This window comes from Zonotrichia leucophrys, chromosome 2 (genome assembly GCF_028769735.1).
Source record: "Zonotrichia leucophrys gambelii isolate GWCS_2022_RI chromosome 2, RI_Zleu_2.0, whole genome shotgun sequence".
Classification (NCBI taxonomy): Eukaryota; Metazoa; Chordata; class Aves; order Passeriformes; family Passerellidae; genus Zonotrichia; species Zonotrichia leucophrys.
This window is the reverse complement of record NC_088171.1, coordinates 84261518-84289420: the sequence shown is the minus strand read 5'-3', so window position 1 is coordinate 84289420 and position 27903 is coordinate 84261518. Positions and strand designations below refer to the sequence as shown.

Genomic DNA, 27903 nt, shown 5'->3' with positions numbered 1-27903 from the left:
CACTGTGTCAGGTAAAGGGTGTTTAAAGGGTGTTTAATGTGGCAGACTTTTACCTTCATGTTGTCTTTTAGGGGACAGTAAACAGCAGACTCTTGAGGAGATTCACAAAGCACCAGTACAACTGGCCAGAGGTAGAATTACCGCATGATTAACTTCCCATTCAAAAGAGGGAAACAAATGAGTGAAGAAAATTTGTGTGGAACAGACAGTCATTACTTACCTGTGTTTGCCAGTGATATGAAAGATTTGGTAAATGCAGTTGGAATCAGTAGAAAACCTCTCAATATCAGTCAGCTTTGGATCACTACAGTGATGTTTTTCACATAATCCATATTTCCTCCACCCGTCTTTGATTCTCCAATCCCTTCCTTAATAATTCAAGGACAGTTTTTCTGGTTTCTAATTCTGTGTATTGCTCACAGGAGCAGGGTGAGGAAGGTGACCTCAACCCCTCATAAAAAAAGAAGCTCTACTCTGTCTTGTCACTGCATAACCACATCAGTTCAGTGACACTGTGGTGAAACAACTGTGTACTTCATCTCAGACCAAGATCTCCTGGATTTGTGCCACCAGACATCTTTGGAAGACACCATTTTCTATTCTTTAGCCATACCTAGCTAACTCAAGTCTTCTGGAAAAAGACATAAGCAGCAGCATTGGTCTCAAGGTATGTTAGCAAAAAGAAAAGTATTATTGTTTTGTCATATATTGGTATTAAGGTGTAAAGTTTATTAAATCTATAATGGGAGAATTAAGAAAGCTTTGCTGCCTCAGAGGGTCAGGTGATGGAAAAGTCACCATTTGCACCACTGATCATATCATGATATGATGGTGACTAGAAAAATTGTATTGTACATGATGTCAATCTAAATAAGCTCACAGTGAATTCCTCAAGGTAAGGAGGTAAGTTAGTTTTTCATTTACCCCCTCATGCTTGTAACCTAAATCTCAATAAGGCTTTATGTGTGTCAGAGTTCATCTGCCTTCTTCAGATGCTTTTCTGACAATAGCATTTGTTAAGGTGGATCATTCTTTCAGGGCTATGAGTTTCATATTAATACAATTTAGTGATTTCAGCAAGTTCATGAGGTCTGTATTTGGGGTAGGAATGAGTAAAAAGGTAGGCCTTTGGGAGCGCATGTAGTAATTTAACAGGATGCAGCTATTCAAGTTCTGTTCAATTTATGGAGAATAGTAGAGATTATACAATACATCAAAGGTCTTTTTTTCCTAAAGAATTAAGGAATATGGTGATATAATATTAATGATCTTTCTTTTTAAATCTTTGTGTGCTTTGAATTGTTGAACTAAGGCAATCACAAATTAGGTAACTCAGTAGAAACAGCAGTAGCACTAAGGCTGCTACTTTTGTAACTTTGCATAAGTACTTAAGTATTTGTCTTTTTCTGTAGGGTGTTAGTTGTGACTTAAACGCAAAACCAAAACCTGTTTTCATTTATGTTGCTATCAATCAGGATTAACTGAAAGGTGTATTAGAGGATGCAAGTGTGAAATGAGAATTATGTATGTAACTATGAAATTCTATAAAATCCGTGTTGCAGTTTATCCATTCTGAAACTTGAAAATGAAACCTTGAGATACCACTGCCTCCTAACCATGGAAAATTTCTATATTTCAGTGAATTATTTTCCTGAAAAAAAATATTTAAATGTAATAGAAGTTTAACCCAGTCTGTGAGCTAAAAGATAGTTGTGGACAATGTTAATAAAGCTTCTCCCATACAGTGTTAAATATTTATATAGAGAACTGTGAGTGTATATAATTCTTCTGATTATAGCATGATTTTTTTTTTATATCAAAATGGTAGTGACCTTCTTGAACTAGAAACCCTGGTACTGAGTATTTAAGTATTCACTACGGACATGGTTCATGAGAATTGTCTTCTAAGGGAATTAGGGATTAATTTACTCCAAGAATGGCTCCAGGAGTTAGTAGCTAAGTCCCAGCTGATAGTCAGGGTTTCAAAGGCAGGAGTTTCTTCTCACTGCCATCCCTCCCAGCTCCAATCGTGCTGCTAGCTGGAGAACTGGGTGTGATGTGCGGGAGGGGCATGAGCTGCTTGCAGTGGAGAACACGTGATGTTGTGTATGCAGTGTGCTGCACAGGAAACACTGGGAATGTGCCACATCCACAGCTTACAGAGAGGAGTTTTATGTTTTATTGTGTCACTAGACCATGCATGGAGTGTCCCTTCTGCAGTCTTCTCAATCCTGCCCGACTCTACAAAAGCTCAGCCTGTCTGTACCCCACTAACTGGAAAAGCATCAGTCAAGTGATGTGCTAGAACTTCACACCATTTCCAAATGAACTGTTTCAGATCTGTGGAAAGGCCTTTATGAGCCTCCTTATGCAGGAGGCTCATAAAGCTTCCCTTTTTGATAGTTCTGCTGGGCTGGGTGGCCCAAGACCTTTACTTTGGTTTCACAAAAAATCTGAATGAGAGGATAATTCTAAGAGTACAAATTACTTGTATAACAGGAACAGGCAAAGGTGAAGTGAAATTTAGTGGCATGAGCATCTGTAAGGCAGTGAGTCATATCTCTGAAATGCTTCTTTCACAACTTCAGACTCTCTTTGGCATGGCAAACAAAGAACAAAAAACCTCCCAGAGAGGAATGGCTGTAGGGGGGTCATTCTGACCAGCAGGCCTAGCAAGATTACCCAGCTCAGTACAGTGAAGATAATTTTACATAAATTACCCAGTTTTTTATTCAAGTTTGTTTTATTAGATAGCCAAGATTTCCCAAAGGTTTTTTTCAGTCATACAATATGACATGGTGTTGAAAATGGATTTTGGATTTTCTCTGGATAGTTCTATTGCCTTCTCTGACACTGTTTGTTCAGTGTATGTTCTCACTGTACAGATAAGTACGGGTCATGCAACTATTTTATGAAGCATTTTCTATTATCATGTTGCCTAGGAAGGTTCTCACCCCAGCTGGGCCCAAGAACACGAACTTTGGCCCACTGGGTCTGTCTCAGTAAATATACTTTCATTAATGTCAGTTCATTTGTAGGCCTTGGGTTTCAAATCTTTAATAAAAGTTTAAATAAAAGGAATAGTAGAAAAGAGAGAAAATTGAAGGCTACTTGCCCAAAACATATAGAACAAAATGGTAGCGGAGGGAAAATGTTGGGGGGAAAAGAATATATGGAAGAATAAGCATGAAATCAATACATGATCTTAAAACAAAATCCCCAAAGTTCTATGGTTCTAACACTCAAGACTGTGTCAGGGTACTATAGAGATCAGCTTCAGTGGTTGCCTGCTGTGCCCACTTTTAGTCACATTTAAAATAACCCATTTTTTATGTCCTGATGGTTGTTTAATGTCCTTTAAATTATTCACAGAAATTTCACTTGCTCTATTCACGAGTTTAAACCACTTCCCCATCTCTTTTAATGTACATCACATTCCCGCCCTCCATATGTGTTCTGAAATACTCTCTTAGGCAAAAGGACCCTCCCTTTCCAGAGTATTTTTACATGGCATGATGGTGCTCAATCCGCCCTGCAGCTCCTGATTGTTGGTGCTGGGCCAGGACTGCATCACACACCCTCTTGTCTCCAGTGCTGCTTCATCCCTCTCTCCACCACTTTCCAGATCACACCACAGTTTTAAGGCACAAGTGAATGGTCAAGTAGGTCATTCTTCAGCAGCCTTTTCCATGCAGAGGGTGGGCAAGAGCCTCTAGCTTTCTTCACCACACTCACAATACCTTTTTCTAGGTCTTAATGCCAAAAACACACTACACTCTTCACTGACTTCAGTAAGTTTTGGGAGATAAAAGGAAAAAATCTCTGAAGGGATCTGTCTTTCAAAACAGAATGGGTTGAGAGATAGCAACACAAAGGACAAGCTTCAGTATTTCTACAAACACAGAAAACAATTACTCAATAATTCAGAAATAGCATAAACTACCTCAGCAAAAGGTACAAAAAATCTCCTTATCTATATTATATGCATGTACTCTTTCAGATGGCTTGTCATGTTTTTGTATGATTAGTATCTTTGTGATCCTCAATTGACATCACAGACATTTTACATATAAATTTCTAAAAGATGAAGAAAACAAAATTGCTGTTCCAAAACTCCGAGGTTGTCCAGGGCAGGATCTGTCTTTGCTCTCTTGCAGATGCCATGCAAGTGCAGTTTGGCACTGAGTCTCAGAGGAGGCTTCTCAGCACCACACAAGACAAGAATGAAGAACAAAAGATGAAGCAGAAACTTATTGGCAATTTGCTATGTGACTCAGCAAGCATCCTTGTTTCTTGTTCCCCCTTGAGTGCCCCACTTATCAAGCCATGGTGCCTTTCTGAAGCAAATTCAGCCTCTTCAGTTGTATTTGATAGTGTATTAGGCTATTATGGACCAATGACACAATATTTGTTCAAAACTAGTAAATGTTTTTATTTTTTTTATCATTCATCTAAAATGCATATACTGTGCTCTCAGCTATTTCAGGTTCCTAACAAAAAGAACAGGACATGTAGGGCCAACTCCCAAAACAAATTTCTGAAGAATGGGTGCTCTGAGACTTAAGGAAAAGGCCCAGCAAGCCCTGAAAATCTAAATTCCTGTCTCTTTTTTCTTTTTCACTATGAGTAGCAAAATGAAAGAGTTTTGTGAGCTTGAGGCTACACAACTCCAATTGTTATAATTACATAGCCAGGAATTTTACAATTGTACAGTAAGTCAACTCTCTTACAGGGACTAATGCCTAAATTGCAACTTCTAGATTGCTTAAAATGGGAAAAAGACTTATGCGGTTAAAAAAGTTTGCTATTACCTGAACCTAACCACAATAACTACCTTCTATTCACAATTGCTTCCTGCTATAAATTTGGGGTTGTTATTTTTTGCTTTCATTTTTAGGCTCAGACCTGTTTTCTGATTCTATGATGGTCCTCAAACAGCTAAATCATGGAAAGAGATTATGTGTTGGACTTGAGAGAAGGCTTGGTTAACTGGTGCATACTAGCTAATGCTGATCTAATTTTAAGCTCTTTTTGCTATATAAACAAAATCTTTGGTATTAGACTTGTCTTACTAGATTCCTTACGTGTTCAGTTACGTTTATACTACAAACTCAAATTCCTGAAATATTGCAAGCCAGTTTCAGTAGGAAAAAAATGTAGCCTTAAAGGGTTGATTCAGTAATACTCCTAGCAGTGAAGCTCAAGAAAAATAGGAATAAGATTTTGAAAACTCTACAAAGGATATATGTGAAATTGCACTGGTGAATAAATGATTTCTATTTTTTATTTGTAAAGGCCTAAACTATTTTACAACAAGGATTTTTTCATGCAAGTGAATTGATTTGCTTAGGAAACATATTGAAGAGGCCTACTTACAAACAGAAAAGGGTTAAACAGAGAGAGAGCCGAACATGCCAATCTCGAAATTTTATGACATTGGCAAATATTCATATAGCCTGTCTCCAAACTAATGCCCTTTGCCTAAACAAAGGAGCACAGCACCCCGATTGTGGGGATTACAATGCACACTAGAAATAGCCCCTTTGCCCTTTTTAAGAGGGACACAGTGCCAAGCAGCCTAGAGAAAAACAGATTCCCATGTTGCATCACTCAGTGTACTCCTCACATTTCACTCAGCTTTTCCATCAGATATTTGTGACTAAAGAATGGGGGACATGGGCACTTGGCCCCACTGGTGCTCTGGAGATGCAAGATCATGACTGTGGTAATTAATAGGCTTTCACTCTTTTGATATGCTGTACAAAATGAAGGGAACATAAAAATCAAATACTAGTTTGACGTTTTGCACATTACACCCCTGCTCAGGTAGAAAAAAGTTAGAAGTTACAGCTGAGGCAAGGGAAGTCCTTTTGGTGCAGTTTGCTAATGATGCAGTTGGGAAAACATTTGGATGTTTCTGCAGAGGTTTTTGTGCCTGTGCAGCTTTAGCAACTGTTCTAGAATAGGGAGGAGTTCATTATGATTTAGGAGTAAAAACAGGAGATGAAAAATGACTGAAGAGATGAACAGAGCTGTAAAATCAAGATCCCATGGTTTAATACATGACCATTCATTCCTGGAGCTATGGAAACTGACAGCATGCAGTGACTGAATCCATCCACATGCAAAATAAAGTATGCAGCCTAGCCTATTTATTTTCATAAAGGTGCAAATTAGGATCATGCATGTGGCTCATTACTGCGGCATGTGGCTCAGATGACCGGGGTAATTACTAAACTGTGGTGACTCAGTCAACTTCTACCCATGGTAACAGGGAAATTAGAGATCAATGTTTTGCTTCTGCAAATTTGGGGGTTTGTTTCTCTACATAGAGCTAGGACAGGCAGCTGCCTCCCATAGGTACCTGCACACAAGGGCTTGGAGAGAAAGGAATGGAAGCCAGCATTCTTAAATGTCTGCTGAGGAGATGGGAATTAATGGAGACTTGAGGCTGTGAAAGTGAGAGAAGATAAAGTTAAGGATGACTATAGCACAAGAAGTGTTATGTTATACATTGGGGTAAATACATAGAACATGGTATTTTGATCATAATGCAAAAGCCTTGGTAGACAAGGGTGAACATTTCCCGTGATCTTCCAGTCATGTAGTACAGAAAAGATGAACATGTCTTTCACTCCTCTATTACCTGCAAATTAATCCAATGTCTGAATGTTTCAAAGCATTTTCAGTCTGCCTGGGACGGGGTTTTTTGCATATGGCAATGCCATCAGCCACACACAACTTTTGACCCCTATTTGCCAAGTCTTGCTTACTGAGGAAGCAACTCACTTTTGGAGCCAGAGAAGCTGCTTGCATCTACTTGTGTGCTTACTGAGCTGGGCAAGACACTTTCTGATGGGCAGAGTATGCAGAAATATGAGCTCAAAACTGAAGGGATGGAAGGGTTTGGGGAAGGGGTAACCATTAAGCAGAACCTGTGCGACTATCACCAAGGCAGCCAGGTTAAAAGCCAGGTAAGGCAGCAGCCCAGTTCCTCATTCAAGTGTCTAACTGTAACTTCACTCAGCCTGCTTGCTCCTATCTCCTGGTCCCAGTGTTGGCTGCTGGCCTGACCTGTCTCTGCCAACCTCCCACCGTGGCCGGGAAAGCAAGATGACACAAATGGAGAGGAGCAGAAAAACTCTTGAAATACCTGGAGAAGCCAGGCTGCCCAACGCCGAGCGTGCCGGGCTCAGGACATACACAACAGTAGACTTTCCCGCCTCCAGCCGGGTTTTGCTTTTGCACGCAGGTGTAGCAGTCGATATTCTGGGGAAAAGGCGTGAGGGGGGATATTCCTGAAACAGCACACACAGATTTTTACGCGATGCCCGCGCTTCCACGAAGACTGTGCCGTTGTGCACCCCGCACCGCCCGGGAACTGGGGCTGCCCTTTCCGTGCTGGGCTCGTTCCGCAGGAGGAAAACCCGAGGAGAATCCTGCCTTGCCGTGCCACGGCCCTCCAGCCCCTCTCCCTGATCACAGCCGCTGCTAATTTTAAAAGTTGTTTGTGCCGCCTCAGAGAGAAGAAAAACATGTCCCTGTATGAACAGAGGTGACGAGAAGCAGGCCTCAGGTGGCAGAGCCAGGGCTGCTCAGGGTGTGAGGCTGAGGAAAAGCCTCTGCTCGACTCAGTTTCGGGCACACTCGCCTGACGAGCATTGGGTTTGCCAAGTTCGTGGCAGGAGAGACATAGGAGGGTCCTGGGAGCTGGCGCCGGCGGGGGTTTATCGGTCTGTCGCCCCTCTCCCCCGCCTGCTACCCCATCCGCTCCTCTCCCCGGCTGTGGCGTGGGCGGCGTGGGCGGCCGCCCTGGCAGTGCCCGCGGGGGCGACGGCCGTGTTTGCGTTTGTGCCGGGCAGTCTCATGGAAACCGGCTCGCAGCGCCCCCGCACTCCGCGCTGCCCGGGAAGCGGCCGGCCGAGCCCTGCCGCGCCCGGAGCTCCGCCGCCTGACTCTCGCCCCGCCGTGCCCGGCTGCGGTCCGGCCGGGCAGCCCCGGCTGTCAGGGCCCGCGGCGCGGCGTGGCTTCCCTGCCGGCCGGGTAAGGCGGGCGGGGGCCGCCCCGGCAGGGCATCCCCGTCCGCAACCGCGGCCGGGCCGGGCCGGGCCGGGCAGGGCAGGGCAGCCGTGGGCGGCGGCGGCCCGGGCAGTGCCGCCCGGCAGCGGGGCGGGGAGCGGGGGAGGTGGGGGCGAGGGAGGGGGCGAGGGCGGCTCTCGCTCCTGAACTCTCCGCTCTTCCCTCCCTCTCGGTACCCCCGCCTCCGACCTTCGCCGCTGCCGGGATCGCGTCTTGCACCGGCCCGTCCTCTGAGAAGGGGCGAGGGGGCCCGGCCATGGAGACCCTCGTGCGCCCCGGGGCCAGCAAGCCCCCCACCGGGTAAGCTCCCGCCGGGACCCGGGCCGGACCGGCCGCCGCTCCTCTCCACGGGCGGCAGCGGCTCCGGACGGCGACAGCGGCCGTGCTGGCCGGCGGGCCGCGGTGCCTTCCCTCCGTCCCGCCTGTCTCGCTTCCCTCCGGGCGCCGAGCTGGGAGCGGCGCGCAGGTGTCGGCGGCCGGGCAGCCCGGGGCACAGCCCTGGGACGGAGGGGGCACGGCGAGGAGCAGGGGGCGGCAGGGCGGGGAGCGCGGGCGCAAAAAGGTCAGCAGCAGGAAAAGGTGCCTGCTTCGCCTTTGCCCCGCGGGAGGGGCGCCCCGGGCCGGCTGCCGGCGCTGCCGGAGAGCCGGTTCGGTTCGGGGCTTGCTCCCTTCAGAGCGTAGTTCGGTGCGGCCCTGCGGGACGAAGGTCAGCCGCTGCTTGTAGCTCCCGACCGGAGCTGCAAGGGACACTGGCCGGGCCGCGGCGGGGCTCGGGGCGGACCCGCCCGGCGGAGGGTCCGGGGAGCCCCCGCGGCCCCAGAGTTCTCATCCACACGCCTGTCTGCCCCGGCGCTAGGACGCAGCTGCCAGAAGCCTTTGAAAGGTTTATTCAGCCGTCCCTGACGTGGGTCTCGGTCCCACCGCACGGCCGCGGCAGAGGAAGGAAGAGCATTGCCAACCGCGAATTAAAAGTGCCCAAAATTGTCCGAGGTTGGTGGGAGACCGCAGTGAGTGCTCCCAGTACCTCCTGCCTTTGGTGACAAGCACCGCTCTGGCAGCACTATTGCTAAGCAGCGGTCAGCCCGAGTGCAGACCGCGGGAGGGTTAGGGGTTTTTCAAGAGAACAGACAAGCAGAAGATATGCCAGCAGTGGAATTTATTAGTCCGTTAATTAAACGACGAGAGCAGCAGCACGATGAGGTCCTAAGTGATCTCTTTTGTGAGAGCAAAAGCTGGGCAAGTTTAAGAGCTGTGCTGTCTGCTCGCTGCAATTTACTGCTCTACTTCACACTGTACAGGCTGAAAGAGACTGTGATTGCTTCAGCAGCTTTTTTTATTTTTAGTTCTAATGTTTATATCATAAATTTATTTTCAACAAAGTAGGAAATAGATCTAAAGTATGTGCTAGTGGGCTACAGTAGTTTTGTTCAGTTTCATTTCCTTAGTTTGTATTTAATAGGGAACCTTGCAGTGTACACAGAAAGTAGTACAGGGAGCAGGGAGTGAAGAAAAGATGCCATTGCTAGTGCTGTGGTAATGAAACAGTGTGTGCCATGTTTCTTTGACTTGCAGAGTAGGACATAGCTTGCTGCTCTTTTTGTAAATCAAAAGGTTATTTCCAGATGAAATTGAGCCTGTTTGATCGTGACCTTTTAGGTTAACCTAAAGGAAGAGTGGTAGATGTAAGGTGCCTCCCCTCTCTGTATTTAGTTGATGTAACAGTACAGCTGATTTCTAAAATCCTGATGGAGAGGAGATCTATGGTGCCAATTTACACGTGGGCTTTGAAGAGTAATTCAGATGCAGTGCTGACTAAAAATTTGTCTTGATTGCTGGGCATCCAGCATTTTAATGAATCCAAAGATTCATTAAAAAAATTAATTTGTAATAGGAACCCATGTCATTGATGCATCTCAGAGAGGACCACTGGGGTCTGGGGGCATTTCTGAATAAAACTCCTAAATCCTTTTGTAACCAGTTTCATCTGTGTAAAGTTGTCCGCAGCTAGATTCAGAAATCACAGGCATGAACAGAAGTTACAGTAACTGCATTAACTTCAGTCATATTGCTCCTGACATGGCTCAAGAAGATGAATCCAATGGTAGGGTGCAGATGCACTTGTGATATTGTATAACAAAGTGTGTGGGTGCTAATCTGCTCATGTGGAAGCTGATGGCAACACTGTCATGTGCACCAAGAGGTGACTGCCTGTTTTATCTGAGCTCATTTCAGACTTGAATTACTCTTTGCTGCCTTTTCTTGCAAGTCAGACCTTCCCAGCCTGGATGTGTCTGTGCTGGTTAGCAGGGGACTTCACTGAATGGTTCATAATTCCCTCAGTTGCTATCATCCATATTGGACACTGGTGGATGTTTGATCCCTAATCAGATTTTGCTCACTCAGTGTTGAAATCTGTTAGGGTCAGGGAAGTGCACAGCTTTGTCCTTTTTGGTTTCCATGTGAATCCAGACATGAACTGCATCTGTGGAGTGTGGCTGAGGGCCTCTGGCTGTTAAGGCCGTTGTGACAGAAATACCTTCCTTTCATGGCAGAAGACGTGCTATACACATTTCCAGCTTATTGATTGGCTTAGCTTGCAGTTATGAAAGGGAAGTTAAAATGACTGTAGCTTCAAAATTTTTAACAAAATTTAGGCAGAACTGTTTTGTCTCTATGTAAATCATTAACAGCAATATTGTGACTCTCCCTTGTTAAACAGTGAACAAATTTAATGTATTATTTTGTGCAGGGTAGAGCCACTCTGCTGTGTGCTTATGCAGATAAATTGATTGTGTGTGTTCCACTGCACAGTTCCTTGAGAATTACACATTTAAATGAAGGATACTGTTGGGCTTTTGTTTTTTGGTTTTGTTTCTTCATTTATTTTAAATAGCAAAGGAAAAACTGCAATTTGTGCTGGTGTTGCAGGGTTTTTTCCAATTTTTTAGTTTCAAAAAAAATTGCACATTTCAAAACCAATAATTTTATTATTACTGATTGCTAGACATAAGTTTTTTAGAAGCTTTGCTGAGTACATAATGCTTTATTTAATGAACAGTTATTTTGATTTACGAAAGTGAATGTAAGACAGCCAGTAGAAAAAGTAGAAATGACAATTTACTCTGTGATTATGCAATGGATACCAAAAGACAAATACACTTGTTTAGTATCCTTCTGTTAGTATCTGCCCTTGTTTCATTAGGGAGAACAGAGAGAATCTTCACTGGGTGTTTCAGTTGGTTTCTTTTTTGACCACAGTTTGGCATGACAGACTTACACTGGTCATAAACGGCACTGCAAGCTCAAGGATCCATTCTGTTCTGCAGGAGCCCTGCAAAGACCAGAGCATCTTCCCTGTCCACTGAAGTCATCTCCACCTCCCATAAAAGCCAGCAGTTTATGGATCCATCTTCATGCCTATGTCTGAGCACAGAAAAGCTTCCTCTGGAGTCTGGCAAATGTGAGGAAAGCCTCTGTATTCAACTGGATGTATGAGTGCTTTCTTTAAGTAGGACCTTTATTTTCTGTGCTTCAACTTCCTTTGCTATCTCACAGGGGCTTATGGTACTAAAAAATACAGGCACATCTTAGCACACCTACTTTAGAGTGCCTTCCCTGCTGGATTGAAGTGTCTCTGGAAGTCAGATATGGATGTGAAATACTAGTAATGTTTACGTGCAGAACTGGGGAAAGAAAACCCCCAGCTACAGAGCAAGTTGCACATCTCAACTTGTTGAAAGTTTTTCTTACTATTTTATAACTACTACACATAGTTAAGCATGTTACTTTGTAAAACTGCACAACCAGCTTAAAAAATTAATATTGTGTTTAGGATTTTATTTTTTTGTCTAGGAAAGCCTGGAGAGCACTGTTGTGCACAGAACATCTCTTAGTCTGTGTAACACCAGTTATATCATACTCTAGCTCATCTCCAGGTGTTGCACAATTTAGGGTAAAAAGAAACAACATGTAATTAGTTTTTAATTGGAAAACTGAGCAATTTGTATATGTTTTCTATGTTTTGTATTTATTTGAGATTTCTGTGTAATGTGCAAAGTGGTGAATGGCAAAGGGCAATGACTGCAACCAGAAATGTTCAGTAGCAGTGTGGGAAAATCGCAGAGTGGTTTGGTTTGAAAGGGACCATAAAGATCATCTCATTCCAGCTCTCATGCTGAAGGCAGGGACACCTTCCACTAGACCAGGTTGCTCGAAGTCCCATCCAGTTTGGCCTTGAACACTGACAGGGATGGGACATGCACAGCTTCTCTGGGCAACCTGTTCTACTGTCTTACCACATAGTAAAAAATTTCTTCCTAATATCTCATCTAAACCTCCTTTCTTTTAGCTTAAAGCCATTCCCCCTTGTTCTATCCCTGCATGGTAGCAACTTTCAAGATTGCTGCCTTGACCAGTCGCAAAACTGACACTTGTGCTTTTGGCATTGGCCTTGACATTGTTTCATTATTTGTATCTGGACCACTCCTGCAGAATTCAGTTGATTTCACTTCAATGCACTTCTTACATGTCCACCTGAGACAGGGAGCTTCTCTGTGTTGCATTTTCCTGGCACCACAGTCAACATTAACCCTGTATTCCTCTCAGTGTGGGCCCAAAGTATTTCTTTCTGTGTCAGTGGAGATACATCACATTAAATAAAACTCTGGTAGTAATGACAGAAAAATTGTTATTGCTACTGCATAGAATGAAACAGGGTAATTTTTTTCTGTGTTTGGCACCTCCAAATGAATGTAACTGTTGAGCTAATATATTGTAACAGATTTGTATTTTCAGTCATGACTAATATCTTAGGATTGCTGAAGATAAGGATACTAATTGTAAGGGTAAACCAAATGGCGAGATAAATGCAATGCAATCCAGTCCTGACAGCTGTTCTTTCTGAAGTCTAAATTCCTATTTCTCATATCTCATTTTTCCTTTTTTTTTCCCTTTTCCTTTCTTTCAGAATCTGCCAGAGTAGAAAATGAAGGTGTTATAAAATTTCTTTCATTTCTAAAATTTCTTTCATTTCAGTACTGTCCAAAATATTCTGGATTTGTTTTGATTTTCCCCATCTCCCAGTTGTCTCTCATTATTTTGTTCCTATTAAATCTTTTATATTTTTTCATCTTCCCATTTTATGCCGCTCTTGCCACCGTTAGACAATACTGAACCTTCTCTTTCTTACTGTCACCTGTCTTAGTTGCCGTTCAAGTTCTTTCCCTTGCAATTTCAGATTCATTTTTCTTCAGGTTTTGCTCCTGTAAATTTACATCTTGGTCAAATTGCTAGTCTTCATGGAATCATTTCTGTGCTCTGCAGGAATATTTTGATAGGACAGATTTTACTTACCATCTTGTCTGGGCTGGCTGCACCATTAACAGTCAATTGCAGGAGGCTGCACTGGAGAAGGGGGCATTAATTCCAGTTTCAAGTGCTCTCCTGGGTACACTTTCAGAAGATGCTGGCCCTTAAAGGAAAACAACTTCCTAAATATTTATATTGAAGTCAGCTTAATAAATACATGGCTGCTTTGTTTGTAGTTAATGTGTGGTAAATTTCTTTTTGCCAAGCAATTCAGAACCCAATGCATGCTTATGGCCAGAATGAAAGATTTTTTTTCCCTTCAAAGGAATGAGAATTCTCTTGAATACGTGCATTTATTCTTAATCATCTGTCCTCATGTAGACTTCTGTTGTCACGGATTTGAATTATCTCACAAGCATTTATGAAGACTTCTTAACAATATGCATTTGGCTTAAAGATATACATGTAGAAGATTCCATATTATTTATATAGGCAGAAGTGTGAACACATTTACATGACCAGCTCCAAAAGCAGCCAGGAGGCCTGTGACATAGTTAGGGAAGTACCTCACTCCTCCTGAATCGCAATTCAGTGCCTTAACAAGTGCTCCCCTGTGTATGGGCTTTAGCTACTCTGTTAGCATCAGCAAACACTTGATTTTCTGGCAACGACTGTGTTCTGTATACTGCAGCTTTTTGTGTTGCTCTGGCATTGTGATTTCCATGAAAATTGACAGTTTTCACACTTTAATGCTGCTTCTAAGAGAATGACGGGCCTTTAGAAATTGGTTTTTTCCATAGTGGGATAAGCCAGTTTATGCATGAGAAACTGGGAAGTGGAAAATACCTACAATCCATGTTTCCAGCTAAAATTATGATTTAAGGATTGTTTAGAAATGGCTGCATTTCCAGGTCATGGGAATTACAACTCTTATTAACGTATGAATCTTCCTAATATAGAGAGTGTTTCCAGAGCTGTGAGTTGCCCAGAGTCAGGCTGCTTATCATTAAATAACTGATGGGAATACTGTATTGTTGTCATAGTTTCAGCATGAGAGTGTCAGAGATGAGGCAGGGACTGGACCCGTGCTAAGGAGCAAGCCCCAAAGCTGTTGGCATGGCTGTGCTCTGAGGGCACACATGTGCTCTGAGATGCACAACATCTCATACCCACTTTTGTCCCCTCATACCAGAAACCATGTCTTTTCAGTTTTATTAATTCCTCAGCTAATAAGCTTGCCTCAGGTGCTGTGCATTTGTGCAGAGTTGTTATAACCAGAGAAAGGGAAAAAAATGGATTTGGTATGGTTTTTCTATGTTCTTTTGTTCTCACTATAGCTTCCAGATTCTGAGTGTCTATGGGACCATAAACTTAATTTCTTATTCCTGTAAATTCAACATGATGATTATATATTATGCTGTGTTTTGTGTGTTCCTTGGCATGTGTGGTATGGAAAAGAGTTCTCAGTCTCCTTTACGGTTTCAGTGATGAAACATGGGTTACAAAGCTTTCTCTAGTAGTCAAAAAATGATGCAACCTGGGTACAGTATTTTTTTGACATGGTGAGCATCATTAAAGCAGGTAGGAAAGGTAGAAATTATGTGGTGCAGTTTGGTCAGAGGTACTTGCAGATGTGCAGTAGACAGACTGCATTTTCAGGTCTGGTTCTTTGTTCTCTAGTGTCTTCTTTTTATTAAATGTGGCTGACCTGTGCATGAGTATTCAAGGCTGGTCTGTGAGATCTGCCTCTTCCTCTCAATGTTGCTGTGTGTATGCAAAGTGGAACAGCTCAGTAAAGTGTGGTGGAGAATCCCTCACTTAAGTAATCATCAACCAGGTAATTAGGGAACTCTCTTACAGGAAACCCATGTTCAAGGATCTGCTTGACAAAGGAAGGGCTGAGGGTTAAACTTGCAGTAGCTTTTACTGCACCTTTTGCTAGGACCACCCCACAGCTTGGAGTTCTCCTTTTTCCTTTGAGTGAAAAGCCAGACAGATGTGAGCCTCAGTATTCCTGAAGCCATTGTGTTGTAGTTGGTGTTTCTGTAGCAAGCTCTTACTAGTGACTCAAAGGTTAGAGAAAATAGAGAAATGTGAAAATTCCTCAGCTGCACTGGTATTGTGGTGCTAACAGTGAAAACTTCCTTTGTTCAAAAGAATGAACAGGTAACATGCAAAATCATCCCTCTGACATGGAGCTTGAGCAGGAAAATTACATTTTATATTATCAGTGTTCTAAATATAGCCATATTGTAAGGTTCCAACAGCAAGTACCAATCCAAAAGTACTTAATCAGATAAGTGTTACTTTATGTTTTCACCAAGAGTGACTAACAATCATTGTGATTCTCTGTTTGCCATGCCTACTTTCCTTTCCTGTGTGTTAGGCTCTATTTATATAAATGCATGCTGATCTCATTGACTGTTACTGGGGTGTTATTGTGAAGTGGAACTAAAATTGTTGGTTTTCAGTAAGCAGGGGTTAATGACATTGTTTTTTTGAAGCCCACACAGACAGATTTAAAATAGATAACAATGGTTGATGAGATGCTTTCTGAATTTTTAAATGTTGTTTCAATAAACATTCTTGTTACCATTCAGAGTAAGATGATATAAAACCTCTCTACATTACTGATTTTTGGTAATATTTCAGTGCCTTGGTTAGACTAAAGAACATTAAAATTCAAGTGCCTGAGTACAAATACACCATTGATGATCAGCTGTTGCCATCCCCAAAGTCTGACGGTCATTCCTGTTAGTCTGCTGGTTCTCTTTTCTCTGAAAAAGCATGGTCCTTGGTTTTTCTGTAGGGAGGGGAGAAGTGTTTCTCCTTTGTATTTGTGTTACGTGATGCCACGAGGTGGTGTGGTGGTGGCTTGAGCAGGAGTTTGTCCTCTGAGGTTGCGTGGAGGTCCCCATGCTGTAGTATATGTAAATCCACCAGTTACAGAATCATCTCAGTCAAGGCCAACATCTCCAGGGACACAAGAGGAAAGTTCTGTTTTAGATTATCTAGATGACTTCTTTTAAAAGCTCGTTTCTTCCTTTTTGCCCCATGCATTCCACAGTGGGCATTCTTCAGTGCTCACCCTGGAGATTTGTTGAGTGCCATGACAGCAGTTTTCTGATGTAAGAGAAAATTAACTAGTAAATTCTACTCAAACTCTTTAAAACACTCATCTTTTGTTGTGTAGCATTATCTTGTTTATGATAACAACTTTTTCCTTGCATTAGTAAGTTCCAAAAGATAAATAAAACTCCAGGTTATTTTATAGAAAAAACATATTATTTAATTTTTTTCTTACTTCTGTGCGTAGATGATTTTTCTTTTCTGCACTTTTTATGTTTGAGGTCATTATCTTGCATAGACAGCAAAAATACCTCCTAGATAAATACAGCAAGCATGGCACGTCTGCTCTTACTGTGCACAGAATGTGTATTTTCCCCCTGTTTTTGTCTGAGTTTGCCAGGAGAGGAGTCTCCAAAATCAATAAACAGTTTCAGACAAGTGGGAAGAAAAAACGTTTTCTGTGCTTTTCTTCAATATCTGCTCCCGTGGCAGTGCTTTATTTCTGAACGTCTCAGCAGTGCTTCAGGGTGTTGAGGAGGCAATATCTTGGTACAAATCCAGATTCCTTCTGTTTCTTTTTGTGGTATTAAGTTTGGTTTTATTTTTCTTTTTTTTTTTCTTTTGGATAACTTCTCATGGTACTTTTGGAACCAAGCCTACTCTTTTATGGATAATAAATAAATTACTGCTGCTTTCCCTGGGGGTACAGCTCACGTTTCAGTGTCAACACAGCTTTCTGTGCTCTATGGGGGCTGGTTGTGTTGCTTGTGGTCGTTCTGAGGAACGCTTACTGCTAGGACAGGGCTTTTTTGGGAAGGAGGCCAGCCTTTGGCTTGTGCCACAATTAAAATCTTGGTACTGTGACACCTTCAGGTGCTCACTCCTAAGACTGACTCTCTCAATTCATTAAATACAGCTACAGTTAGGTCAGACCATGTTTCTAAACTGACAGTGTTGTAATTAACACAGTTATTAATTTTTTTTGCTTTTAATTACCTTTTTCTTTTTCTCTGCTGAACTGAAGAGTCACTCGGTCATGTCACAGCAACACAGAGCAGCATCCCATGCTAAAATAATGTTATATTGCCAGATGTGCATTACTCTGTGTTTCCTGGGACATGCAGTCTTTTTGCTGTCTTATTTTATATGGCTTAAGGTCTGTTTTGCAGCTTCATTCCCTGGGTAGTGACTTGTTCTGAGGGGGACAAATTGGGACCGTTGTCCACTTCGTGAGTCCCCAACCCTTCATTTATCCAGGGAAGATGCAAATTGTCCAGCACTAGACTGTGTGTGGGAGTAGATTTACCTGAGCCAGACTGACATAGGCATGATAGGGAGCAACCAGAGTGTGGCAGGAAATCGTTCTCCAACTCTTTCATGTCTTTTGCAAACCAGAAGCTATTTTTATTCCTGCTCTTACACTAGCAAGTCGAAGATTGCTGTTTTCTGATCAAGTCTATTGTTCTGAAATATAATGTGTTAGTGCAGAATTGCTTCTTCTTATTAAACCCAGCTTTTCTGTTGAGAGACAAACACAGGCATATCCATATATGATGAACAGAGGGTCCAGGATCAAACTTAAAATTGAAAGAAATCACCTTTTACATGAGTCATTACCTAACAGAATTTTATCTTAATTTCAGAGATTTGTGGATTTTCCAAATTACCTGTGTAGGTAGGAGAAGGATAAAAATTTACACTGCAGTTTTAAATAATAAATTTAATTGGCTGGTTTTTTTCCTTCCTCTCAAGTCCTCTAGATTGTACAAACTTTATAAAACAGTTCAGAAAAGACTACCTTATCACAGCTCTATTGATGATTAAACAATGTCATGACATGGTGTCAGTAAAGTTGCTGACAGTAAAGTGACAACATAAAGATGCTTTTCTTCCTAACTTCCTATCAAATACTTGAATTCCCCTTCCAGCTTTTATATGGATTTGTAAGGAAGAGAATACATTCCTGAAAGAGCAATTAATTATTCTGCAACAAATATTTACTCTTCTAGAGAAGATTGATTATAGTTGTGGTGTAGAATTCTTTCTGAAGAAGACAAATTGTGAATTTTGGAGCTATTTGCTATCAGTGGGTGCAAGCTGTTCTTTGATTTCTTTGCTTTTAGTAGCTCTATTGCACAAATAATAATGTCTCAGGTGATTTTAGCACATGATACCAGATCAAAATACAGGGCCTTCCCTCTCCTGACTCAGATGTAGTATTTCTTTCTATTTTTTGTAACATTTGCTATTTTCCAGCCTCATATAAGATAAACAAAGACTTTATTTTTTTCTTAGAAGCACTTCTGTTTTTTCATTTTTCCCACTTTAAAGTTTTGTTAAGGCTGTTAATATAGTATTGTACAAAATGACTGCTGAGGACTGAGCAGACTCGGAGTCTGTCTGTCCCCACAGTCTACTGGACTCTCTTGAGACAGAGCCGAAGAGTCTGCTTGTACTTACCAGAGAATGAAGAGCAGCAAAAGCACTTGCTAATTGTTTAATGCAAAATTGAAAATGGGACTTTGATCAGCATGGCTGAAATCTCTGAGTCTGCTCCTGCATCAGACAAGTATGAGAGGGACCAACGTGGTCTTCAGTTGGGCAATCAGGAAAATACTTGTGGATGCACACTGATCTTGGTGCTTTACTGGGGTTCAGGTTTATGTTTCATATTAAAGTAACAAAAATTTGGTATCTTATTATAAAAGGAGGGGGTTGTTTAGGTAAAGATGAGTGAGTGCAGTCTGTACATTTCTCTGTGTGTTCCTTTTATAGTTGATTTTCTTTATGTGATGGTAAACTTCAAAATGCCATCTTTTCACCCGTATTCTACAGCTAAGACATTGTTCATACATCATGGTTAAGGATACAGAGGTCACTTGTTTCTGTTCTCACTTATTCTTTTTGCAACATTAGATATTGCTTATATTTTTTAACAAAGCCTACAGCTTGTCTTTCCATTGCACCAGTCTTATTTAGGAGTTCTGCTCAAGTATATAGTTGCTATTTATTATTGAGTATTCTCAAATTAGCCATAGTTATTTTGGAATGAAATATCTTTGCATTCAAGTGGTTAAATACCACACTTTCTCCTATTAAAAATGAGATCCAGGTCTACTGGAAAATACTTTACACATCTAAAACTGCCTGAAGTATAAAACCTGTTTATACAGATACCATGGATTTCTTGCCATAAAAAGCACCGTAAATTCCCCGTGCTGCTTCATTTTCATAAGGAGTTACTTGAAAAGAAATATTGCTTGCGGTGAGTTGCCAATTATTTATATACTAATTTGCTACCTGAGAATAATTTCAGATTTTTAAATTAAGTTTGGTATTGAAGTGATAGAGAGAAAAAATGTCTGAAACTACTTCATACTGTACAGTTTAGCTTAAACTTACTTGGAAAGAAACTGACAATATTGATTTATCATTTTAAAAAAAATTTATCTTATTTCTTTTTTAAGGGCATGAGTTTATCTTTTAATTAAAGTGATGTATCTGAAAAGAGTTTTGAGGGTTTTTTTTTAATGTAAATTAGCATTCACCTGTATTGTTAGAGGACAAACAACTCAGTGTACAGTTGTATAGAATATTAGGCTGTTGTTGTATAAGCAGTGTCTGTGTGCAAAAATTTGGTGCCAGATGTGAATAGGAGGCTACATAAAATGTCTGGGAGCAGAGAGCTCTGTTCTGCCATCATTTGAGAGGACATGCACGTCAGCCTGCAGTAGAGATCAACCCTTCAAGCAAATCATCCAGACAACTGATGAGGGGAAATATATTCCCTTGTTTCTTTTACAGGATAGCATTGCTGTGTGTAGGAAAAAAATAAGGAAGTTCAGTAACATTTGGATGTACTATAGAGATGCATTTAAGAGACTAAAAATGTATTGCTTTATCTTCCAGCAATGAGATAGTTTTTCTTACAAAATTTCAGGAAAAAAGTGAATTGGAGACTTCATGTTACTTTCATGCCTGCTGAGGTACCTGTGATTTATTCCATGCTTATCAGAATGCTTATCAGAAAATACCTCAGTTTTTGGGAATTAAATTTTGTGGGTGTAGAGAGGTCCTCCAAAACAGGAAGCTGTTTCTTCCAAAACAGGAAGCTGTTTTGGAGGCTTCTTTGTGTGATGTTTGTGAAGAGTACCTGTAGAACTGCTTGGGAGTGATGTGAGGAAGGATTAGGCTGCAGATGCTCCTGCACAGCTCTAGTCTCACACGCATGCAGGTGGTCTGGGCAGCAAGCCTTCTTACTGATCAGTAGCACAAGGGAGAGCAAGCTTACTGCTTGTAGAAAGAAACAGATTTTTCTTTTATCCTGCTGGTTTGGTAGGCTCTCTTGGCATTTAAAAGGAAATGTGTGATTATTTTAAGAATCTTTGAAAATGGCAGCATATCTCTAAATTAATGTGTTCATATTTCTCACTGAGTTGCAGATGGAAAACTGTGATTTGGGCAACATATGTTGATTAATACTGGAAATAAATGCTACCCTGTGGGACCTTGCTTCTGCAGCCAGCATGTCCACTGAGTCGTACAGCTGTGCCAGTCTTTCCAGAATTGTTCTGCAATCTATTTACTTCAAACAAATGTTGCAGTCATGGATGGCATTATGGGGATAACTATCTGACAGACCATTCAAGCTTATAGATTATAAAATTTTCCATACACAGGAGAAACCACGTGTTCACCAATTAAACTCTCCCTATATAGAGAGGATTGGTACTGCTGTGCTCCTCAGAAATACATGTGGAAGATAAGAGGTGAGGAAAATAATTTTTATTGCTGCACAGTGGGGTGCAGGCATGTTGACACCTGATGCAGACTCAAAATTGCCCAAAATTCTCTATTGGCTTGTATAGCACAGTCAGCATATTTCTTTGGCTTGGCATTGTTGCCTGCATATTTCACAAGTGGTGGAGATCGATCTTCGTGGGCTGTTTTTCGTTTTTTTAATTGTCAGAAAGTACATGTATGTTCCTGGGAGCTCAGGGTAAATAGACCTCACTTGGAAAAACACTTGGAAAAAATGAAACTGTCCCTTGTTAGTGAAGTCAATTCTTCCTGGCCTTTTTTATTAATTCTTTCAAGCAAGTTTCTAATTTTGTGGGATGATAGAAGAGGTGAACTGCGTCCTTGAATTTGTATCTGGAGTAAAGTTATCATTGCTTGGGGGCTGCATTATACAAGCATTGGAAGGAGTTTTCTTTGCCACGGCTTGTCATCTGACAGCCACATTCTGCTTGGTCTTGTGCTCCTTGGTCCTTTCAGGTCTCGTCTGCAAGCCTGTATCTCTCAGCAAAGCTCTGATTCCCCACACTTGAAGTGAAGCAGCACTTTGGTCTTTTAAAATTGTCCTTACAATGACAGTGGGCCAGAAAGTCACAAACTGACTTTTCATAGCAGGGCATTTATAAAGGAAAGTTTTTGAAGGAAGTTTTCGAAGTCCACAGCTGCATAAATTGCTTTCCTCAAGCTGCTTGTTTGGATTTTTTTTCCCTGACACCTTTCAGTTCTCTCTGCTGTCTTCCTTCACTGAGAATTACTGTCCTGCAGAAGAAAAAAGGGAAAAAAAGTTATTCATGAAATAGCAAGTTAAATTGTATAACATAGTAATAGTCATAAAGTTTTACATGTTTAGATATAAATTTTACAACCAGTGTGTTATAAGAAACAGCTACACCCATTGATTTATGCTTATAGATAGGATATAGGCAGGAATAGAATTAGCATTTTTTTCTCACTTAATCTAATGCCAGCTATTTTCAAGCTCAGACAACACCAGTGTATTGCCTACTTTATACCTTTGTAATTACATAAAACTGATAACAAGCCATATGACCTCTGCATACAGATCTAAATATTACCATCAATTCATTTATTATGTCTGAGTATGTCTCTGTGCTTAGATCAGTCTGTAATTCACAATGTGCTATCTTTATTACTTTTTACATAAAAAAATATAATAGAACAGTACATCAATGAACACTTTAATGAGAGAGCTGAGTATGTGATAATGTACTTATTTTTTACCATGAAAATGTTTTCCCTTCCTAATAGCATTTAATACTTCATTCCCTTATTTTTTTCTATCACAAAGTGAAATTTGCATGTACATTGTCAAAATGTGACAAAATATGTATGTACAGATTGAATAGACAGAGTTCTATTGCTGTAGTACTTCAGTATATTACCTTTTCCACCCCAACTCAGAACTCCCCAATAATCAAAACAAGTGAATATTGTGTAACTTTATGATATGGTTATATAAGTCAGGAAGTTCAGTTTTAATAATGAAATTAAATGCAATATGCAAACAGCAGGGACCTTTTTATCTACAAAACCAACTTAGTCTTGAGTGACAGTTCAGAACTTTACTGTTGGCAGTTTGCTTTCAGCTTTGCTGGAAAATTAATGTTTTAATGACTGAATTCAGTTTTGAAAAAAAGTACCCTTGTGAAAATATGAGATTTTTCACTTTATACAACAAAAATACCTGTCATATCTCTACAGTTTTTGCTTTTAGTGAAAAAATTCTAGTTTAAATAAACTGCAGCAAGTTGTCTTTTAGGGAAGGGGGAGGGTAACAAAATTTTTTTTTTTCTTACAGATAAAGTTTTATAGCTTTTATCCCTCTTTCAGATTTTCCCTGAAATGACCGAATCAAAAAGACTTTTGTTTTATGAAACCTGCTTTTGATTAAGTTGATTGGGTTTTATTTACCTACTTAATCTGAACCATGCTTCTTCCTTATCGTGTAAAGTCGCTTACTGTTACTAAATATACCCATGTATTTTAAAGAAGCAAAGCTGTGCGTGAGTACGACCCATTCAGAGCGGGGTTGTAGGGTAGGGAGGGACCTGCTGGTAACCCGAGAGCAAGAGCAGATGCTAAATTAGCAGCTGGATCGTTAGCAATGAGTCCACAAGTGTCTGCTGGGAAATGATCTTCTTTGGGTGCATGAAGCGTGGGTGTGTGGGCTATTCAGAGTTTCTAGCATCTAGTTGCTCTTTACCCGTGACTCAAAGGAAAGTCATGGAGCCATGAGGATTTTTATTTTTGAAGCGACTGGCAACTTGTTTTTTATTGAAAGTACAGGCTGCATCTATAAATTGTCGTTATTGCGCACCATTTGCTACTAGGACATGCAATTCGAAAAGTATTGAAAAGGCAAGGAGATTGCTGGCAGTATTTAGTTACAAAGTGAAAACCACAAAAAATCTTTGGAATAGCAAATAACATTATAAAGGCATCATTAATAAACCCAGAGTTACGTTCATTTTCACCTTTAATATAAAACAGGTATCAACCATTGACTGTTGTCAGAAGTAGTTGAGATTACAACTGGATGGGACTCTAGAATGTGACCAAGGACTGAGAGATGATGTGATTTAAGTGGTAGCCAAGCAGGAAAATCCAAATAAAAGATCATGAGAAAAAAGGGTAAGAGAGCTGTAAGAAAAGTGCTGAGGAGTCTGGCTTTACTTCATATTGAACATCAATGAATTTTTTTATATCTTAAGCTAATGATTATATAAAAATGTACTTTTTAAGTCACCATTTCTCCATGTTGAAGAGCATGTTCAAGTTAGTTTTTTATAAGCTTATCAATTTGGTGAGGATGATTCAATTTTGTAGTATAAACAGATGCAAAATGATACAGATAGGTCGAAGCATGATATATGCGTACCACCGTCCTAATGTCACTGAAAGGTTTTGTGATTTTTTTTGTTGTTGTTATTGCTGACTGGGGGAAAAAGCCTTATTGTGGAAGGGAAACAAGCCTTCCAACTGACAAGTGTGAGTCTGCTTACTAGTCACAGCCTTATCACAGGCACAAAGTGAGTTTATGGTGTTTTGAGGCAGTGACTATGATCTAATCCCCCAATAAAAACTAAACAAAAAAATCCCCAGATGGACCCCTTCCAGACTCACGTCTGGACGCCCACGCAGCAGTGATTTAACATATGAAGGTGCTGTATCCTACTCAGTTATCCTCCTCTGGTAATTCCACTCCAGTACCAGATCTGACTGAAGGTCAGTCAAAAGTTAAGGCTTTGGGGCTGGCAGCGAGGTTTTCAGTTAGGTGTAGGAAGGGTCAGAAAGACGATCCTGATAGAAAGCTCTAGACACAAACTCCTTGGCTATTTCAGTGAGGGATGCACAGGACAGGTCTACAGCTCTGACTTTCTTTTTCTGGGATGAAGAAGAAACATTCAAACAACTGTTTTCATTTGAGAATCCTTTTCTGCTCAACAGCCCAGCAACTAACCTAGATCTTTCCTTCTTTTTTTTCTGAAGAGTTAAGCATCTGTGTGAAAGACAGGGAACAAGTTACAGTCAGTACAGTTTTATGTGAGTAATGAAGTGCCCTCCTCCAACCCCCAGAAAAGTATAGCTGGTTTTGGATTGCATAGTCACTGTCTATATTAGTCTAAATATGGAAAAATATTGAATTCATCTAACTTCTCAGAAAAAAACAGATATGTTGCTTGTATTTGCATGTGTGTATGTATAGAGATGTTACATTATCAAGTTTTAATTGACATGTTAGTACCTTGGTAGAATAGTGCATATGTGTGAAGAACATATAATGTTACCCAGTTCCAAGTACAAGCATGGAGGTGGGTTTATTTTGGGAAAAGGAAAAACAGAGGTTACCCTCTGGTAGCTTTTTTTCAAGGAAATTAAGGAGTGTGATTCTTTAGTTGCCTTTTGGCAAGGAATTGCTTTTCTGTCTTTGTACACAACTGTAATTTATCATTAATGGAAAAACAGAGTAGTTTGGTGTAAATCCTCCAGACAGTACATCCCATTCTAGTAGGGATTTAAAAATGTTCTGCTGCATAGCTGATGTGTTGGTTGAGATTGCTGTTGTGTAGCAGCTGGGATAGAAAAGGAAGAGAATTAGGCAGTTCTTTGTGATCACCAGGCAAAGAGCAGCTACAGGTTTGGTGTTTGGAATATTTATTTAATTTTTAAAAAATCTGTTAATTAATGTAACACATTCTTAAAAGAAATTAGCATCTCCCCCATACAGCAGTTTACTGTGAGCCTTTGTCACTAGCAAAGTCTCTAACTTGTCTAACAATTATGTTGTCTTTATAAACAGGACTTAGATTTCAGGACCTATTTGGTCTAGTTCTCCTCAACTTGTTTGTACCAGTGTGCCTCATTTTCTAGTGCTTCCTGATAGCCTGGGTGACATGTGGTAATGACAACATGAATGATCTGCAAAGCTTCAGATAACTCTCCTGTAATTTTGAGGCAGAGTCCTGTCCATAGCATGTATAAGGAAGAAAGCAACCATAAGCTTCATTCTTCACTAATTTATGCAATTGTAAATCAGGAGTATTTCAGTCTAAATTGGTGGGTTTTGAGACACTTTTTGTGAGATGTGAACCTTTCCTACAGTATTTTAACATAAATTGTATAGTAATTTTTAAAAGGCTGATTAAAACAGAGAAAATATTTATAATTTATGATAACTTAATATCTGGGGATTGTAGGAGCTAGTCTGGAAGGGATAACCTGTCTGAGGTTTTGGTCTCCAAACCTGAGCTGGCGTTGTGTACAAGAGCCAGTGAGGTCATTTAAGGAGTCTGCAGAACAAACCTTTTTAAGATCATGTGGGCATGACCTTAAACAGCATTTGGGATTAAATTGTTTACTTAGGTGTATGCATATTCTGTCCAATTTTATGTCCTTTGAAACTGTGTTAAAACAGACTCCATCTCTGAAGTGGCTGACTGAAGTAAAGTATCTCTTTGGATTTCTGTGTAAAGACCTGGATGCTTCAGTGCAGCATCTTCTGGGAGAGAGGTAGCCCAGAAATCATTGCACGTGTGTGGTTTGATGCCTCCTATATCCTTATTCTAGTTTCTTTGCTGCTGCTGAACCTAAAATACCTCAGGTACAAGTTAGAGGAGTCCCTTGAAAAACTTTATTTGTACATCCAAAGTTTATATATAAAAATCTTCTTTTTTTTATTTTTTTCAGTAAAACATTTGTGTTGGATTTGCAGTGAGAATTATCTTCCCTTAGTGTATGGCCTAACATATATTTATAAAACTTCCTTGCAGATCAGAATTACTAGACTCGGAAGTGCAGTTAGTTCATGTCCCTGTGACAGATAAATTCTGCAAATGAAGGTGTAACTGCAGGTGTCCCAAGTGTGTGAAGTCAGGTGCTCTACAGAGAATACCCTCCTGTGTCTGTGTTGCCTCTTGCTGGCTGTGAATAGGACATGGGTGATGCAGTCACACAGTTCTGTGACTGCAACACTAAATTAATATACAATAATACCAAGCAAAATGCAGTCCAGTCCAGCCCTGCTACAAAAAAAGGAGAAACAGTTTCTCACTGCATGTCTTTTGGTTTATGTATTCCTTTCATTATAGTGTTGTCCTGGACCCTGACCACACAGTAGTCATTGGTAACAGATGAGCAAATTGATGTTTTTTGACATTGACAGTGGATTTTTCCAACAGATCCAGCTGTTGGGAAATACGGCTTAAGCATTCAGACAAAATCCTTTTGTTTTTTTAACCTAGATGAATGGAGATATTGAAGACTGAAGTAAAAACCTGGAAGGCTTATGTTGTCTCTGAGTTTGAGATCTGTTTGGGTTTTCATGGCATAGGACAAAGAGCCTTGCTGAGGAGGAGGGATATAAAGAAATGCTTGTTAAAGGTGTTGTAAGCCTTCAATCCGTAAGGAAGGCCCTGCAGAGAGCTCCTCCTTAACAGCGTTCCACTGCACGTTTTCACACAGGTCAGGTGCCATGCAGCCTTTCTCCTCCTTGCCTGTTCCTGTCAATGCATTTCATACCCTGTCAAGTCTGCCTTTTCCACTGTGCTTCTCCTGCTGCCTACACCTACCTCTCAAGGCCCTGTCCTGCTCGTGCCGAGCTGTGTCTGTCAGGCTGCGCCCTGCCAAGCCTCTGCTTTGACTCGGCTGCCCTATAGGAAGGCACATTGCTGCTGGCTCTGACCACTCAGCCAGGCCACACGTGTGTCTGTGCTGAGCAGGCAGGTGTAAAAAGAGCCTCATTCTATGTGCTGGATTATTCTTGGCCAAAGCGTTTCAAAGATAACACAGGTGTTCCTTCTTATAAACCCACTTCAGAGGGGAGGGCGTGAGTGAGTTTAAAAGAAACAGGGCATAGGCAAGGCAAATCCTGTGCATTTCTGTGGCATTGGGATCCCATGAAACCCCTGACCAAAAGAGATGCATTGATTCATGTTGTGTAAGCTGAGGTTTGGCTCTGAGAGAGAATTCCTTTTTCCTTTTTTGCTTTCTTTTTTTCTTTTTTTTTTTTTTTTCTGGGGATGGGGGATGGTAGCAGTGGGGGCATTTTCTTTTCATATCCTTGCTGAGTGCATACAGAGGAGCTGTTGTAATTTAGTTACCAGAACTTGCTGATGATCAGCTGTAAATATA

The 27903-nt window shown here is 41.0% G+C and overlaps 1 protein-coding gene across 5 annotated transcripts in view; it reads left to right on the top strand.

Annotated features, from left to right (window-relative positions):
- Window positions 1–8184: 8184 nt before the first annotated feature.
- The window catches only part of COBL (cordon-bleu WH2 repeat protein), a 160006-nt gene continuing 140287 nt past the window's right edge, over window positions 8185–27903 (top strand). For 2 of the 5 annotated variants that reach the window (XM_064705577.1, XM_064705574.1), the window contains exons 1-2: window positions 8191–8379; window positions 11406–11539. In XM_064705577.1, the coding sequence (XP_064561647.1) occupies window positions 11493–11539 (47 nt within the window). In that variant the 5' untranslated portion in view covers window positions 8191–8379; window positions 11406–11492. Of the gene's footprint in view, window positions 8380–11405; window positions 11540–27903 lie in introns of all 5 variants that reach the window. The other 3 variants (XM_064705576.1, XM_064705578.1, XM_064705575.1) reach the window with 3 other exon arrangements.